Source organism: Pleurodeles waltl, chromosome 8, assembly GCF_031143425.1.
Source record: "Pleurodeles waltl isolate 20211129_DDA chromosome 8, aPleWal1.hap1.20221129, whole genome shotgun sequence".
Lineage (NCBI taxonomy): Eukaryota > Metazoa > Chordata > Amphibia > Caudata > Salamandridae > Pleurodeles > Pleurodeles waltl.
In genome coordinates, this window is record NC_090447.1 from 1511343211 (window position 1) to 1511359506 (window position 16296).

The window sequence follows — 16296 nt, forward strand, 5'->3', positions numbered from 1 at the left end:
TCACAGTCTGCCAAGTAGACAGTGACCATTGCAATGGTGCTGGCCAGGGGGGGCCCTGCACTGCCTATGCCAAGTGCATTGGTAGTGCAGGGCCCCCCCCTTGGGCTCCCTGCACCCGTTCTCTGCCAGCCTTCTCATCGCGGTTCTACCGCCCTGAAATGGCTGGCAGAGAATGAGGTCGCAATCCCCAGGGCACCGCTGCTTGCAGCGCTGCCTTAGCGGATTGAGACCGCCACCTACTGCCTGGCGGAGCTGGCGGTTCACTCGCGGCCCGACCACCAGGGTTGTAATGTGGCGGTCAGACTGGCGCATTGGCAGCTGTCCGTCCGCCGATCCGCGAGCCTTGCAGTCTAGTGACTAAGGGCCATATGTACGAAAGCTTTTTCCCATAGACACAGAATGGGTAAAATCCTTTGGTACATCTGGCCCTTAATCACTAGACCGCCAGACTCATAATGAGGACCTTAGTCTACATCTGGAGGGTGAAGATGGGGCATGCTATGGTATTAGAGGCTGGAAGATAGATCAAAGCAAACTCTGCTATGAAGCTAGTCATTAGCAGGAAAGAACACATTATACAGCAGGAGGCGAGACCAGCTTAACCATGACAAGGAGAGGCTTCTCTTGAACTGAATGGCTTGTCAGGAAATAAGTATTAACCGAGATTTGGAACAGAGGTCTACTTGGCTTATCATTATGCTTAAATATGACAATGTATTTGAAGTCAAACAATGGCCAAAGCCGCCAACCAGAATGCAGTTGTTGTGGAAAATTCCATAAGTAATCTATTTCTGGTTAGATGCTTTCTCCTGAAGGTAGAGCTGCATAACTCGTAGGAGAACTATGTCTCAGGATATCAAAAGCTGAAATGTGTGGGATGATGAACCTGGGTGATTAACAATTTGTAGCGCAAATTCAAAAGATCTGCCTTAGGTTGTATGAATTGTAACTAATGCCAAAATGAGAAACGAAACAGAAAATAGCATCTGATATCATATATGATGCAAAGCCCAGACTACAATAACGGAAGTATAGCTTATCATTTAAAATGTTGGGAGATTAGACAATTATTGATGAAAATACAGTATAAATTGTTTATATAATGGTTTCATTTTATACTTGCAGAGCACAAAAGCACCTATTAGGGTTTCATAGACCTGGATCTAGATTCATCAGAGGGAGCAAATGCTCTTTTTGAAAGCTGTTACAAAAACAGATAATGAATGATTTATAAAAACTGGCTAGATTAGTGACAGAACTGAGGGCCACAGAAAGAGAGTTCCAAATGGTGGCCTAGTGATCTGATTGCAAAATAAGAATGGTGCCTATTCTGGATGAAGACAAGTGTACAACCCTAAATAGACTGTTGACCTGTGCACTGAACCTTGAAAGTAATCCTCTCCTTAATCAGAAGCTAGTGCAGTGATGCTAGCAATGGCCTACCCAGATCAGGGTCCAATCTGAGGACCCCCTTCTGGATAAATTGAATGTGATTCAGCAAATATTAGGGACGATGCACAAAATGCATTTACATGGTTCGAGCGAGAGAGCAGAGATCGATGTGCTCTTCCACCCGGATCGGAGTATTATATATCGACCTCCAGGCAAGCGTGAGGATGGGAGGTGCGCCGTCTGCTCAATTCCCACTGTATATCGGGACGGGGCAGGGATGCCCTTTATCCCCTTTATTGTTTGCTATAGCGATCGAGCCCCAGTGGGATGGTTAAGGGTAGATGCCCTGGTGAGGGGCCTGGAGTTGGCGCTGGGGATCTCAGATATGGGCGCACTGTCCGTTGATGACATTCTCATTTTCCTGGATGACCCCCATGACTCCGGACCCTGTGTCCTTCAGATTTGGGGGATTTTCTGGACTATTTTGAGGCCTACTATCAATAAAGCCGAATCCTCGGTATACCCACTGCTGTGCCCTCCATCGGGGCTTGATGGAGCTGTAGCATACGCATTTGCCAAAAGGGTTTTCACTACTTGGGAATGTATGTGACCGATGTCCCCCCGTCCCCCTCCAGACTTGACACTACAACCTCAAGCCTCACCTGGATCTTATTTTTTGGATGACACTGCTGCTGTCCATCTTTGGGGGGGTGAGGGGGAACAGCCATTTATAAAATGCTAATTTTGCCCCATATGCTATACCAGCTGCATTATTACCTGTTTCCGCTCTCGACCTCAGTCTTCAAGAGACTGGATTTTCTGCTACAGGAGTTCCTGTGGCAGCACCACATTCCGAGGGTTGTCCTGTCCAAATGTTACAACAGAGGCATTGCGACTCTGGATCTACACTCCTACTACCAGACATCCCATTTCATTGTCATAAATTAATGGTGGTTCAATACCACTGCAGATCCTGCTTTTGCCACAGAGCGGTGGGCAATGCAGGAGATCCCCCTGCACCTGCTGGTTGGGGGGGAAAAGGCCTCCTCCAGACAACCTGCCTGCAGCCACAAAAGTGACACTCTGACTTTGGAGGGAGACCCATAGGACCCTTGGGTGGGCGGGATGCTTGACGAAGTAAACCCTGTTATGGTATGGGATCCGGATCCTAGAAGTTAAGACCCTAGAGGGATTCAAGCCTAGGAACACCATAGGCATCTCCAAGTTGGGGGATGTCCTGTCAGGTTCCTCAATCAAATCCTTCTTGGAGCTGCAGGCAGAATACAACCTACACCATTCGCAATTCTGCTATTTGCACCTAAGCACACCCGTATGCACTACATCAAGAGGCTCCCGGATATACCGGATAATAGCCCAGTTGAGGTTAAAATCTTCATCGAAGAAATACCTAATCACAAAATTTCGTGGGTGTATAGATCCCTAATGGTTAATATACCAGACTCCTTTGAGAAGCTGAGAGAAATCTGGGCAGGTGACTTAGGGAAACTGACTGACCATGGCTGGAGGGAAGCTTGCGCCTCCCCCGTAAGGTGGCGATTGCCTCGCAGTTACGCCTTCCACCTAATACAGTGGAAATACTTACACAGGGTCCACTATACCCGGGAGCATCTCTATAAGATGGCACGAGTGGATACACTGACCTGTCTGCACTGCCAATCGGAACGGGATGACTTTATCCATATGGTTTAGTGGTGTGAGGGACTGGCTCCCTTCTGGGAGGGGGTGTTCCCCTTCCTGGAACTTGTGCTGGCGTGGGTATTACCCCGGGATCCCAAGTGGTTCTCCTTCATGCTACAGGAGGCTAGATGCTGACAGATATTGCAGGACCTTGTTGTGGCTGTGTCTGGTGGTAGCAAAATTAGATATAACCAGGGCCTGGGAAGGGAGGGACCCTCCATCCTTGGAGCAGTGAACTTGGGATGGATCGGTATATGAGCTTGAAGATTCTTGTCTATAAGTCCAGAGGTTGCCCACTCAAACATTACAAAATATGGACTGCATGGAGTCAATATTGGGGCATTATACCTCACAGTCGAAAATCCTTCTAATTCCCTGGATGAGGAAATATGGACTTATGATGGCAAGACCTAAAGTGGAGCCATACGAGCTTGGGGGCATACAGAGGGGTCTGAAGGGTTGAATTCTGGCTGGTTTTAGTAGAGTACTGGGGGGGCCCAAGTAGGCACAAAAACACACCCTCAGCGGCACAGGGGCGGGCAGGTGCAGTGGGCAAACAGGGCGCCGGGTTTGTAATAGGATTCAATGGAGGGACCCTGGGGTCACTCAGACATTACAGGCAGGGCACAGGGCGGTTTCTTGGGCCAGCCACCGACTGGGCAAGGGTGAGGGCCGCCTGCTGGTCACTGCTGCACCGGTGGTCGGTTCTTTACGGGCCTGGGGGCTGTGGGGCAGTGTTTCTTCCAGGCGTCGGATTTCTTTGCCCCGGGCAGTCGCGGTCAAGGGGGGGTCCTCGGGGTTCCCTCTGCAGGCGTCGTTGTGGGGGTGCTGTTAGGTTAGCCCAGGGTGGACACATCGTCCGAGTCGCCTGGGGATCCTCTCTGGCTCGTTGGTTTCTCTGGACACGGGCCAGGGGCGTTGGGTGCAGAGTAGTGGGGACTCACGCTACTGGAGTGAGGTGAGAGTCCCTTGAAAGATGGTTTGTTCTTGCTTGGTTGGACAGGTCCACTGTCCATGGGAGTTCTTGATACTTTGTGGTTGCAGGGCAGTCCTCTGAGCCGGCAAAGGTCGCTGGGCCCGCAGGATGCGTCACTGGTGCAGGTTCTTTGAAGTTGGAGACAGGCCGGTAGGGCTGGGGCCAAAGCAGTTGTCATCTTCCTTCTTCTCTGCAGGGGTTTTCAGCCTGGCTGTCCTTCTTGGTAGGTCATCAGGAATCTAAAATCCTAGGTTCAGGGTCGTCCCTAAATACTGAATTTAGGAGTGTATTAGGGTCACACGGAAGTAGCTAATGGCTACTGTCCCTGAGGGTGGCTACACCCCCCTGGTACTGAGCACATCCCTATCCCTATTGGGCTAAAATCCTCCAAAACAAGATGGAGGATTTTCCAAGGAGGGGGTCACCTCAGCTCTGGTCACCTTAGGGGTGGTCCTGGCTGAGGGTGTGACTCCTCCTTGTTTTTCTCATTATCTCCCCGAACTTGCTGCCAAAAGTGGGGGCTGTGTCTAGGGGGCGGGCATCCCCACTAGCTGGAGTGCCCTGGGGCATTGTAACACAAAGCCTGAGCCTTTGAGGCTCACTGCTTGGTGTTACAGTTCCTGCGGGGGGGGAGGTGTGAAGCACCTCCACCCAGTGTAGGCTTTGTTTCTGGCCCCAGAGAGCACAAAGGCTCTCACCCCAGGGGGTCATAAACACATCTTTCAGTGGCAGGCTGGCACAGACCAGTCAGTCGTGCACTGAAGGATTTGGTAAAATACAGGGGGCATCTCTAAGAGTGCATTTTTTAATAAATCCAGCACTGGCATCAGTGTGGGTTTATTGTGCTGAGAAGTTTGATACCAAACTTCCCAGTGTTCAATGTAGCCATTATGGACTGTGGAGTTTGTTTTGACAAACTCCCAGCTCATATACTTAATATGGCCACACTGTACTTACAATGTCTAAGAATGGACTTAGACACTGTAGGGGCATAGTGCTCATGCAGCTATGCCCTCACCTGTGGAATAGCGCACCCTGCCTTAGGGCTTTAAGGGCTGCTAGAGGGGTGACTTACCTATGCCACAGGCAGTATTTTTTGTGCATGGCATCCTGAGGGGAATGCCATGTCGACTTTGGCTTTTTCTCCCCACCAACACACACAATCTGCAATGGCAGTGTGCATGTGTTAGGTGAGAGGTCCCTTAGGGTGGCATAACACATGCTGCAGCCCTTAAGGACCTTCCCTGGTCACACGGCCCTTGGTACCACTGGTACCTTTTACAAGGGACTTATATGTGTGCCAGGGGTCTGCCAATTGTGGAAACAATGGTACATTTTTAGTGAAAGAACACTGGTGGTGGGGCCTGGTTAGCAGGGTCCCCAGAACACTCTCAGTCAAGTCAGCATCAATATCAGGCAGAAAGTGGGGGTTAACTGCACCAAGGAGCCATTTTCCTACAGTTCCTATACACTTTCCTCTCATGACAGCCTTTAATGTCTCCCATTTCATTGCTCTGTGCTGCAGAGTGCCCCAGTTCAGCTAGAAAAAAATATGTTAAGGAAATTGCCAGTGCCTCATGACCTACTGTATCCATGAGGAAGTCAGGTGGCATATGCAAAGAGCACATCCAACCCCTTTCTGGTCCCCAGTGGAGAGCCATAAATACAAGAGCATGACTCAACAAGAATCTTCTCAGGTGAGTGACTGCAGTAATTTATTAAATGATTAGCTCTCACAGTAGGAAGCGACATAGGGGGCTGTATGTACCATGTGTTTTAGTTTGACATGTGCATTCCCGCCCTTCCGAATGCAATGCCCTCCATCCATCCATCCAGGAGAACCAAACAGCTCATGACCCCTGTGAGGGAGCCCACCATCTGTGGCTTAGTGCCTACGCAGGTGATGTATTCATCCAACACACAGCTGAAGTCACCAGCCCAAATAATGGGAGAATCCACTGCAACCTCCATCAAATCTTGCATTCTATCATAGTACAAGCAATCATCAGTATTCGGTGCAGGATTGTTAGAGGCCTCCCATCCAGTGTACCCTGCAGAAGCAGGTATCGGCCCTCCACATCTGCTTCACTATATGTGTGCCTAAAGGGGACCCATGAAGCCATTCAAATGGCTACTCCTCTTGCATAGAAGGAGTACTTTGAGGTGAATAATTGTTCACCAGTTTCTGAGTTTCTTCCCCCATCAAGTGTGTTTCCTGTAGACAAGCCGTCTGTATCTGTTGCCTGGGAAGAAACCAATGTATCCTATTTCTGTGCCCTCTGACATTCCACGTAACCACTTTCAATTGTTCAACCATCAGCTCAAGTGTCTCCTACCCCAAATGGGAACCACCATCCCACTCTTCCCCTTGGCTGTGCTGGAGATCTCCATGAAAGAACCCCCATTTAGCTGGTTGTCAGGGAACCCGGCTCATGACGCCTCCAAACGGCGTCTACCGCGCAGCGTTCGCGGCAAGGAAGACGGCTTGCCCTGTTGCCTAGGCAACAGAGACGCCGGAACCTCCCGCGGGAACCCGGATATCCGGGTTCCCTACAAACCAGAAAAGGAGGACGGACTTCCCGGAAGAAAACGCACGGAGGACGAAGAAGACGCTGAGGAGACAAGAAGAGAGGAGGACTGAGAAACGCACCGAGGACGAGGCACGGAAGATGAACAACAACGACAGCAGGATCGAGAACCACGCGGTTCCCAAGAAAGCAACTGAGCAGTGGGGAACCGAAGAAAGCGGAGAGACGCGAGCAGACCGCCACGACCCAGGAGGGACGTGGCTAGCAAAGGTACGGTCCTTTTTAAAGGACAGTATTCTTAGGAAGCGCGAGGGTTACAGAAGGAGGGGAGGGGAGGAGGACGGTACAGGAGGAGCGAGGGGAGAGGCTTGGAGGGAGAAGGGAGGGGACGAGGGGGAATAAAAGAAAGGCAGGTGAAAATTAAATGTCCTACAACTAAAGTGTTATAAAAAGCATGTGAAACAAGAGATGTTAACGGGGTGAAGTACAAGGAGGTGACTTTGCACACTCACTCTTATATAATACTACTTGCACACCGGGAGATATGGAAAATGTCACTTACCCAGTGTACATCTCTACATCTGCCTTTAACAGGATCCTGAAAGATTTGTTTAGAATGTTTTAGCATTCCTGGGAGCATAGGTAGGCTTTGGTATTGGCTATGAGTGGAGGATAGCGTGTTAAACAAAAAGTCATCCTCAATTGGTTCGGAATGCAAGGTGACGTTATGGAAAGCAGCTGCCCTTGCGACCACCTGTGTGTAAGATGTACTGTCCTCAGGTGGGGACGGCCTGGCAGGGTACGAGTCTGGGCTGTTGTCCGATACTGGAGCATCGTACAGGTCCCATGCATCGGGATCATCTTGACTCATTGTAGTATGAGTCGGGGAGTGCATCAGTGGAGGAGTTGCTACCGGTGATGTGTGCACTGACAGTGGTGGAGACGCTGGTGGAGTTGTTTTCCTTGCTACCTTTGCCTGTGGCTGCTTGTCCTTTTCTTGAAAGGCAAGTTTTCTTTTAATTTTAATAGGGGGAAGAGTGGTTATCTTCCCTGTGTCTTCTTGAATGTGGAGCCTTCTTTGAGTATAGTCTGGCTCTACTGCTTCAAGTTCCTCTCCAAATCCATGCTTTTGCATTTGGGAGGACAATCCTTGTTCCTCTGTATAGGAACCTGTTTTCGGCTCCGAGGCTGGATGTTTCGGAACCGAAACTTTTTCGGACGTCTTTTTAGGCTCCGAAGAAACCTTTTTAATTTTCGGCGTGGTGGTGTCTCGGTGCCGAAATTGTTCGGTGCCGCTGTCCCGATGCCGAAATTTTTCTGAGCCGATGTCTCGGCTCCGAGATTGCTGTGTGGCTGTATCTCGACCGGAGTCGGATGACTTCAACACAAGCGTGCCCTTTTTCGGTGCCTTGGGTCGGTCACCTAATTTTTGGGTTAAGCCATGGCCTGTTGGCGGTGGCGTCCCCTGGGCTTTTGTTGACTTCTCGCGAGTCTTATGTTTCGACGTCTTACTCACGGTTTTCGGCATTTCTTTGGTTTCGAGCTCTTCCGAGTCCGATTCGTGGATAGAGAAAGCTTCCTCTTCCTCCTCGAAACGCTCTTGTCTTGTCGGCGTCAACGCCATCTGCAGTCTTCTGGCTCTTCGGTCTCTTAATGTCTTCCTCGACCGAAACGCTCGACAGGCTTCACAAGTATCTTCCTTGTGCTCCGGAGACAAGCACAAGTTACAGACCAGATGCTGATCCGTATACGGATACTTGTTATGGCATTTTGGACAGAAGCGGAATGGGGTCCGTTCCATCAGCCTTGAAGTCACATGTGGCAGGGCTGACCAGGCCCCGACGGGGGATCGAAAAAAAACACGAAGGGCCACCAGAGCTCTTCAAAATTCGGTGTCGATCTGTTGTAACTAACCCGATACCGAACGCAAACAATACCGACGTTTTTTCCGAGATTCTAACTAACTTTCCGACCCGAAACACGGAGCGAAAAGGAACACGTCCAAACCCGATGGCGGAAAAAAACCAATCTACGATGGAGTCGACGCCCATGCGCAATGGAGTCGAAATGGGAGGAGTCCCTCGGTCTCGTGACTCGAAAAGACTTCTTCGAAGAAAAACAACTTGTAACACTCCGAGCCCAACACCAGATGGCGGGATGTGCACAGCATGTGTATCTGCAGCTACACATGCCATCGAACATATATATATATATATATATATATATATATAAATATATATATATATATATATATATATATATATATATCTCTTCTCTCTCTCTCTCTGTGCCCTCCTATCTACTCCAGCTAAGACGGTCAACCTTTATAACCCTGACTTACCTTCCTTTTTCATTACTCTTTCCGGTACGGCTGGGGAGTACTGCAGACCATCTTCGTTGGTCAAGAGGGGACCTGGGAAACGAGAGAGAGAAGAGTCACTCTATGGGAAGGAGCACCCCCCCCCTCTACACTATTGGCAAACCTAAAGACTATAAGAACTATAAATAAACTCACGGTTTCTCACTTAATCAACCATCTGAGTCCTTATGATCACCTGGCCCGCTATTACACCCCATAAAGTCAAACCCCCATACGCACTGTACCAACAAATAAGAACGTAGTTACAACAATGCCATAACATGATCAAATCACCCCAGACACCTACCCCACCCCAGATAATCAGTAAAACAACAGATAAATATTCTGTAGATATGCTGCAAATCCAATAAAGTAATCGCTGTTGAAACCTACAGCCCCCAACCATTGCCTATCACTACTGTGGAAAGGCTCTTCCCAGACTACAGAATGAATTGCTGTATCAAACTTTAGTTGTATAATTAGCAGAAACACCTTTCACATTCAGCTAGGATGAGTATACGTCATGACCTGTAAACGTTTTGCAAACGCTCTGTGGTCACACCCCTTCAAAGAAAAAAAAATATACAATGTGGAATCAAGGAGGTGGGCCATATAAATAGCAGAACCCTCAGTCACCACTGCATTCACATGAGAATGTAAACTGCCCTCTAAAGCAGACACCTCATCAGTAGGAGCAAACACCATTGTGTTATTCAACTGGATGACCAATCTCCGTGGGTCACCCTCCACCGGGAGGGGGCCTGCAACAGGGTTACTAGAACCCTTGAGGCTCCTGCGTGATTGGGGCCCATGGAGAAGTGCCACAGGGGCACTATAGAGAGCATCGTACTATTACGGCCAAACATCGAGACGAAACAGGAAGAAGGAAGGTGTTGAGTTGGAAGGGAAGGGGCGGTGAAAAGGATGCATACGAGTGGAGTGAGAGGAACAAACACCGGATTCTGGAGGAGGAGACCGGCGATCGTAAGGAGGCGGCTGAGAGACAAAAGATGGCAGAAGAAGATGGACAGGAGACCTTGGAGAGCCGCACACCGATATAAGCAAAGAAGGACAGCAGCGGCAGACTTAAACTTTGGAACCCGTTACCCTGCCACGTTCACAGAGGGAAATGGCTGGAGCAGGTACGTGCTCGTATACGGGGCTCGAGCACCTTTCTGCTGCACAAGGCATACCGAGGCGGGGCGGGGAAAGAGAAGAACGGAAAGGGGGAGGTGGGTAGGAAATACAATATAAACCTTAGTGAAAAGCAAGGAGAGTATCTTCAACCAGTTACCTGCGAGTCAAAACACACGTTGAGATACTAACTCTTGAACTGTTTGTTGTCATTATATGCACTTACACAAATTCACCGGGAAGAACCACCAATAGGCATATCACAGAGAGTGCATGGTTATTTCACTCCCCCTCATGTACCCTAACCCTTATATGTATAAATGAGGCATAAAACCCCAGACTTACCTTCTGTTTCTGTAACCTTTGTTCCCTCCTCACGCTCCGGAGTGCTGCCCAAGGGATCCTGAGCAGTATCTAAAGGAAAGCAAATCAGAGACCATTTAAAAAATGGAAAAGAGACAGTGCATTACAGAAGAAAGAATAGAATAACTAAGAAAGAGAAGAAAAACGAAAAGGAAAAGACTGGAAGATCGGAGATACAAAGAAGACTTATGAGCACACTTAACCGAGTACCTGAAGGAGGGTAACCTATAAAAATAATAAAGAAAAGTGCCATAATATACACCGGACCCAGCATTCTTGATCTTGTGAGACCTTGGGAAGGGAGTGAAGTAGAGATGGGGGGTTTTCGTGGACTAGCCCACTACAGGGCCCTTTCCACTGCTCTCGCATCACACTGCGTTCAGCTTGGGCTGCAAGCTCCCCCAGACCCACAGGGGCTCAAGCGTCAAGGATTGGCCTTATCTTTGGGCACCTTGTCACACACCTCCATCTATCGCCAGACATCATCCGGTGTATCAAAAAAGTGAGAATTGCCCCCGAAATCACCTGGAGTCTGTCAAAGTATAACAACATGTATCAAATGGCCATGGATCTGAGTTTGCCCTTGACATCCAGGAAGCTTTCCCACAAGTTTTGGACCTTATTAGTGTAATCAGGATAAGTGGAAAGCCTCTTATTTTCAAAATAGGGTAGATCAGTCACCTTGGCCACCCGTAGAACACACTCATGGTCTTTATAGTTCAAAAAGCACGCAATGATCGCTTGTGGCGGAGCCCCCTGCAGGAGGGACTGATGGGTTACCTGCGCACAATGTGCTCTTTTAGTGGGAAACAAAGGAGACAAACCCATTGGTTTCAGGGTGGTATGAATCCAGTGCAGCTCTGTTCTATAACTCCAGGAGTCTTACATTATTATGGCAGGACCTCCCCTCAACATCTTCCACCCGCGCCTTGAGAGCCCCACTTTTAGACGTGACTGCAGGCACCTGGTTCCAAAGAGAAGCCACCTCTGCCGGCAATAGATCCTTCAGCCACTCCCACCTTATCAGAGACCTTGAAAAGATCTGTGCATAGAAGGTTTACCTCGATCGCCACAGTTTCAGTCTTCCCCTCCAATTCCTCCCTAGAGCCGTGAACAGCCACAAGCAACTCTGCCGTGGCAGGTTCCCCCGCAGGCTCGTGATCGCTCCTGCCAGCCATTTGTCTTGTAGAGCGCTGCAAGGGTGTTACCCTGGGAAGGCCCCATCCGCCTTTGTCTGCCCATACTGTAGAGCACAGGTGGCAGAGATAATCCAGGTCTAAAACGCATAAACAGGCAGGAAGGAAGGAAGAGTCCCCCCGGTGTCCATGGGTGTTTGGAGGTATGACAGACACCCTCCTTCAAGCGCAATGAGCAAAATCAGATTTTCAGGTATGGCCTGGACTGCACCCCACACCACTGCAGCTGAAGCTCTACCATAGGCAACAAGGATGGCCTGGTCAGACTCCGGCACCACGCACAAGAGTTCCCAGCTCGTGGAGGGCCCACAGCGACAGGTGAGAAAAGCCCGAAAAGTCCCTCACTGGATCCACCATTGTCATGCAGGAGAGGGGGCCCGATAGCAATCCACTCTTTCAAGCCTCATGGGGCCCTTTGCTAAACTCCACCCTATCTGTTCTGCACAGCGTAGCAGGGGGCACTGTACCAGGGGAGGAGGCAGACCTCAATCATCAGGGCAGGTTCATCAGGTCCCAAGAAGCTGATGCAGCAGTGTCCCATTCGGCAACAATAAGGACTGCCACAGCCACAGACAAGGTGGAGCATGGTCCAACCCTCCCGCCCACAAGCCCTACCCAGGCTCACGCAGCATCCTGCAGCGCGACCACTGCAGGTGAGGCTGCTGCCAAGTAGCCCAGTGAAACAGATTGTGTGTGGCTGCCGTACTGCGGCCCACCAGCAGTGCCTTCGCTCCTTTTCCCAGGCCATTCAAACTGCCGGCCGCACAGTTAACTAAGGGCGAAGAGGGCGCAAACTTCTGCATCAGTGTCTCCACATCCAACAGGAACAGTGGGGGCTTCGTACTCCCAATGCGGGCTGCATTCATCTGCGCAGCCCCCGACATCTGATGCAGTGCCGCCCAAGGCACAAGGGACACGCAGTCTGCAGTGCCCTTAGCGGTCCCTGCGGCCTCAGCCGTTTGTGCCATCAGGGGCCCACCAGGGCCACTAATTAAGTGGGAAGTGCACCCCCAATGGTCTCTGCCAAGAGGATGCACAACGAATGCCCAACATCAGGCAGGATTATGCTGGATAATAGCAGGGTCGGACAGGAGCCTCTTAGAAGTGTGTCTCGCGGCCATCTTGCAGAAGCCATCGACTGGGTGAAAGTTAAAAGGTGAACTGTTGGCTCAGTGGTACAACCTCCACTCTCCAACATCAGGAGTATACAGATAAACTATCCTAACAAGTTTCTGTTCATGAAGTGCTGAAAGGTTTATACGGACAGTGCTCAGGTCTTACCGCTGCTCTCTCTCTACTGATGATTCAGTTGCGTGGCAGTGTGCATCAGTTAATGCAGGACCTTGAAGACTCAAGACGGACTGGCGGCTCATTCGCCTCCAGATGGGTGCCGTACGCTGCCACACAGTGCCTTCAGAAATATACAACGACATCCCTGTCTTGGTACACACAGTAACCTCAATCTGAATTAAAACTATTTGGGCATATTGTTTTTCGCAGAGGCAGGGGGTCAGCTAGACTCAAGGTTTGAGGTGGTTCCTAACAGGTTAACCAATGAAGGCGACACTAAAACTTCAACTAATGGGATGGAGCTCTCATTAAAATAATATGAGAAAATAACGATAAATTGTGCACTATAAACATACTGGTTGAACCAGATACAAATACAACAAACACGTTTTAGTGAAATTGACAATGTCTAATAGGCTACTGTCAGGTCTTTAAAAAGGCCAATGAGTGATTTGACAAATAAAAAGCACTTCTTCAAATATCATTACAAAGCACTTTAGAATCAGATTTCACAAAATTGTTTCAACACAACACAAACCCTTTTAGTCAACCCTCCAAAAATTCCACATGTGAAATGACAATGAAGCCATGAAGTATTTTTTACTCCATCTTCAGAAAGGAGCTGCTTCCTGACTGTTGACTACAGGTACATTTTCAGTCTGCTTAACAGGATCATCATGGCATTCCAACATAAGCTTGTTTGAGGCTGCGCACAAGTACAGGTCTCAGAATATTGAGGGCAGTGGGTAATTCACCTGATTTTGGAATGCCTGACTGGCAAGTCACAGGTTTGATTCCGAATGTATCTACCACCACTCCTGATATTGGGAATATTACCCCATCCTATTTGTGGAGATTGTTAAGGGATGCAGGAATGTGTTTTTATAGCTCCCTCTTACTACTTGAGGCCCCACCAGTGGCTATGCTGGCTGAGTTTCAGTCTCTGAATAGCAGCGTCAGATCCATTATGTTGGACCACCAAGGACCGTTAAAAGACCATGAACAAGAACAAGATCACCGGCGACCAGCTCACCACCTTCCTCAGCCAGAACCCCCCCACCAGCTCAACGGACCCCAACGAAGCCGCCAACAACCTCACACAGTGGATCACCAACTGCGCAGACGCCCTCGCACCACTGAAGAAGACCCCCCCCCAGCAGACGCAGCAGCAAGAAAGCCTCCTGGTTCACCGACGAGCTCATCACCTCCAAGAAGAACTGCCGCTCCCTGGAGAACACCTGGCGCACCAACCAGACCACAGACAACATGACGGCCCTCAAATACGCCACCCGCAAACACCACCAACTGATCCGCGCCACAAAGAAGACAGCCTTCAAGGAACGACTGGACAACAACACCCACAACAGCAAGGAACTCTTCAGCATCGTCAAAGAGCTCTCCAACCCCGACGCCGGAAACAATGACATCACTCCCTCGCAAGACCTCTGCGACTCCCTCGCAGCCTTCTTCCACGACAAGATCGCCAACATTCACAACAGCTTCGGCCCACCAACCACGAACCCCACCACCGAACCGATGCCCCCCACCGCCACCCTCCGCACCTGGACCCAAGTCAGCACCGAAGACACAACACGCACAATGAACACCATCCACTCCGGATCCCCTATGGACCCCTGCCCACACCACATCTTCAACACGGCCGACCACATCATCGCACCCCACCTCTGCGACATCGTCAACGCCTCCTTCAACACCGCCACCTTCCCGGAGTGCTGGAAACACGCCAAGATCAGTGCCCTGCTGAAGAAACCAACTGCAGACCCCTCCGACCTCAAGAACTACCGCCCCATCTCGCTCCTCCCGTTTCCTGCCAAAGTCATCGAGAAGACCGTCAACAGACAGCTAGCCGCCTTCCTCGAGACCAACGGATCCCTCGACCACTCGCAATCCGGCTTCCGAGCCAACCACAGCACGGAGACCGCCCTCATCGCAGCCACAGACGACATCAGATCCCTAATGGACAATGGGGAAACTGCGGCCCTCATCCTCCTGGACCTCTCTGCAGCGTTCGACACTGTCTGCCACCGCACCCTGGTACAGCGCCTGAACAACACCGGCATCCAGGAGAAGGCCCTGGAGTGGATCACCTCATTCCTCGCCGGAAGAACCCAGAGAGTCCGCCTCCCCCCATTCCGGTCAGCAGCCACCGAAGTCATCTGCGGCGTTCCACAAGGGTCATCGCTCAGCCCCACCCTCTTCAACGTCTACATGAGCCCCCTCGCAACCATCGCACGTCAACACAACCTCAAGATCATCACCTACGCCAACGACACCCAGCTGATCCTCTCCCTCACCAGCGAACCGGACGCCGCCAGAGCCAGCCTACACGAAGGGATGAAAGACGTCGCCGAATAGATGAAGAACAGCCGCCTAAAACTGAACTCAGACAAGACGGAGGTCCTCATCCTGGGATCATCACCCTCCGCCTGGGACGACTCCTGGTGGCCCCCCGCCCTGGGAGCCACCCCAAGCCAACGGACCACGCACGCAACCTAGGCTTCATCCTGGACTCCTCCCTCTCGATGACCAGACAAGTCAACGCCGTCTCGTCTGCATGCTTCAACACCCTGCGCATGCTTCGAAAGATCTTCTGGTGGATCCCCACCGAGACCAGGAAGACGGTCACCCAGGCCCTCGTCACCAGTCGGATGGACTACGGGAACGCCCTCTACGCCGGCACCGCCGCCAAACTCCAGAAGAAACTCCAACGGATCCAGAACGCCTCAGCACGACTCATCCTGGACATCCCCCGACACAGCCACATCTCCGGACACCAGAGAGACCTGCACCGGCTCCCCGTCAACAAAAGAATCACGTTCCGACTCCTCACCCACGCACACAAGGCCCTCCACGACCTGGGCCCCAAGTTCCTCAACAGCCGCCTGACCTTCCACAAGCCCACCCGCCAGCTCCGCTCCGCCAGCCTCGCTCTCGCCACCGTCCCCCACATCCGCAGAGCCACCGCCGGAGGAAGATCCTTCTCCTAACTGGCAGCCAAGACATGGAACTCCCTCCCCATCCACCTCCGGACAACGCAAGACCATCTCGCCTTCAGGAAGCAACTCAAGACCTGGCTGTTCGAGCAGTAGCTCAAGAAGCAATGTCTCAAAGAAGAGAGGTGGGAGCAGCTAGTGGGTGCTTGCAAGTTCGGGGATGTGCGGTCCTTCTGGCGTATAGTGAATCAGAAGTCTGCTTATCAAGCTTCCCCTGACATTGTAGGGACTACCATACATGTCCAAAAATGCACTGCCCACTCCGAGAGGGTCTACTCACAGGATAGTGTAGAACAAATGGTGGAGGTGGACATGGCTGTTCCCTCTCTGTTGTACTTAAACTTTA

At 50.7% G+C, this 16296-nt stretch overlaps 1 protein-coding gene across 2 annotated transcripts in view; it reads right to left on the reverse strand.

Annotated features, from left to right (window-relative positions):
* Nucleotides 1–16296, reverse strand: part of LOC138248844 (uncharacterized) — a 347922-nt gene that overhangs the window by 18916 nt on the left and 312710 nt on the right. For both annotated transcript variants that reach the window (XM_069202796.1, XM_069202795.1), the window contains exons 15-16: nt 10433–10501; nt 8936–9007 (exon numbers count right to left, since the gene is read on the reverse strand). In XM_069202796.1, coding sequence (XP_069058897.1) covers nt 8936–9007; nt 10433–10501 — 141 coding nt within the window. The remainder of the gene's footprint in view (nt 1–8935; nt 9008–10432; nt 10502–16296) is intronic.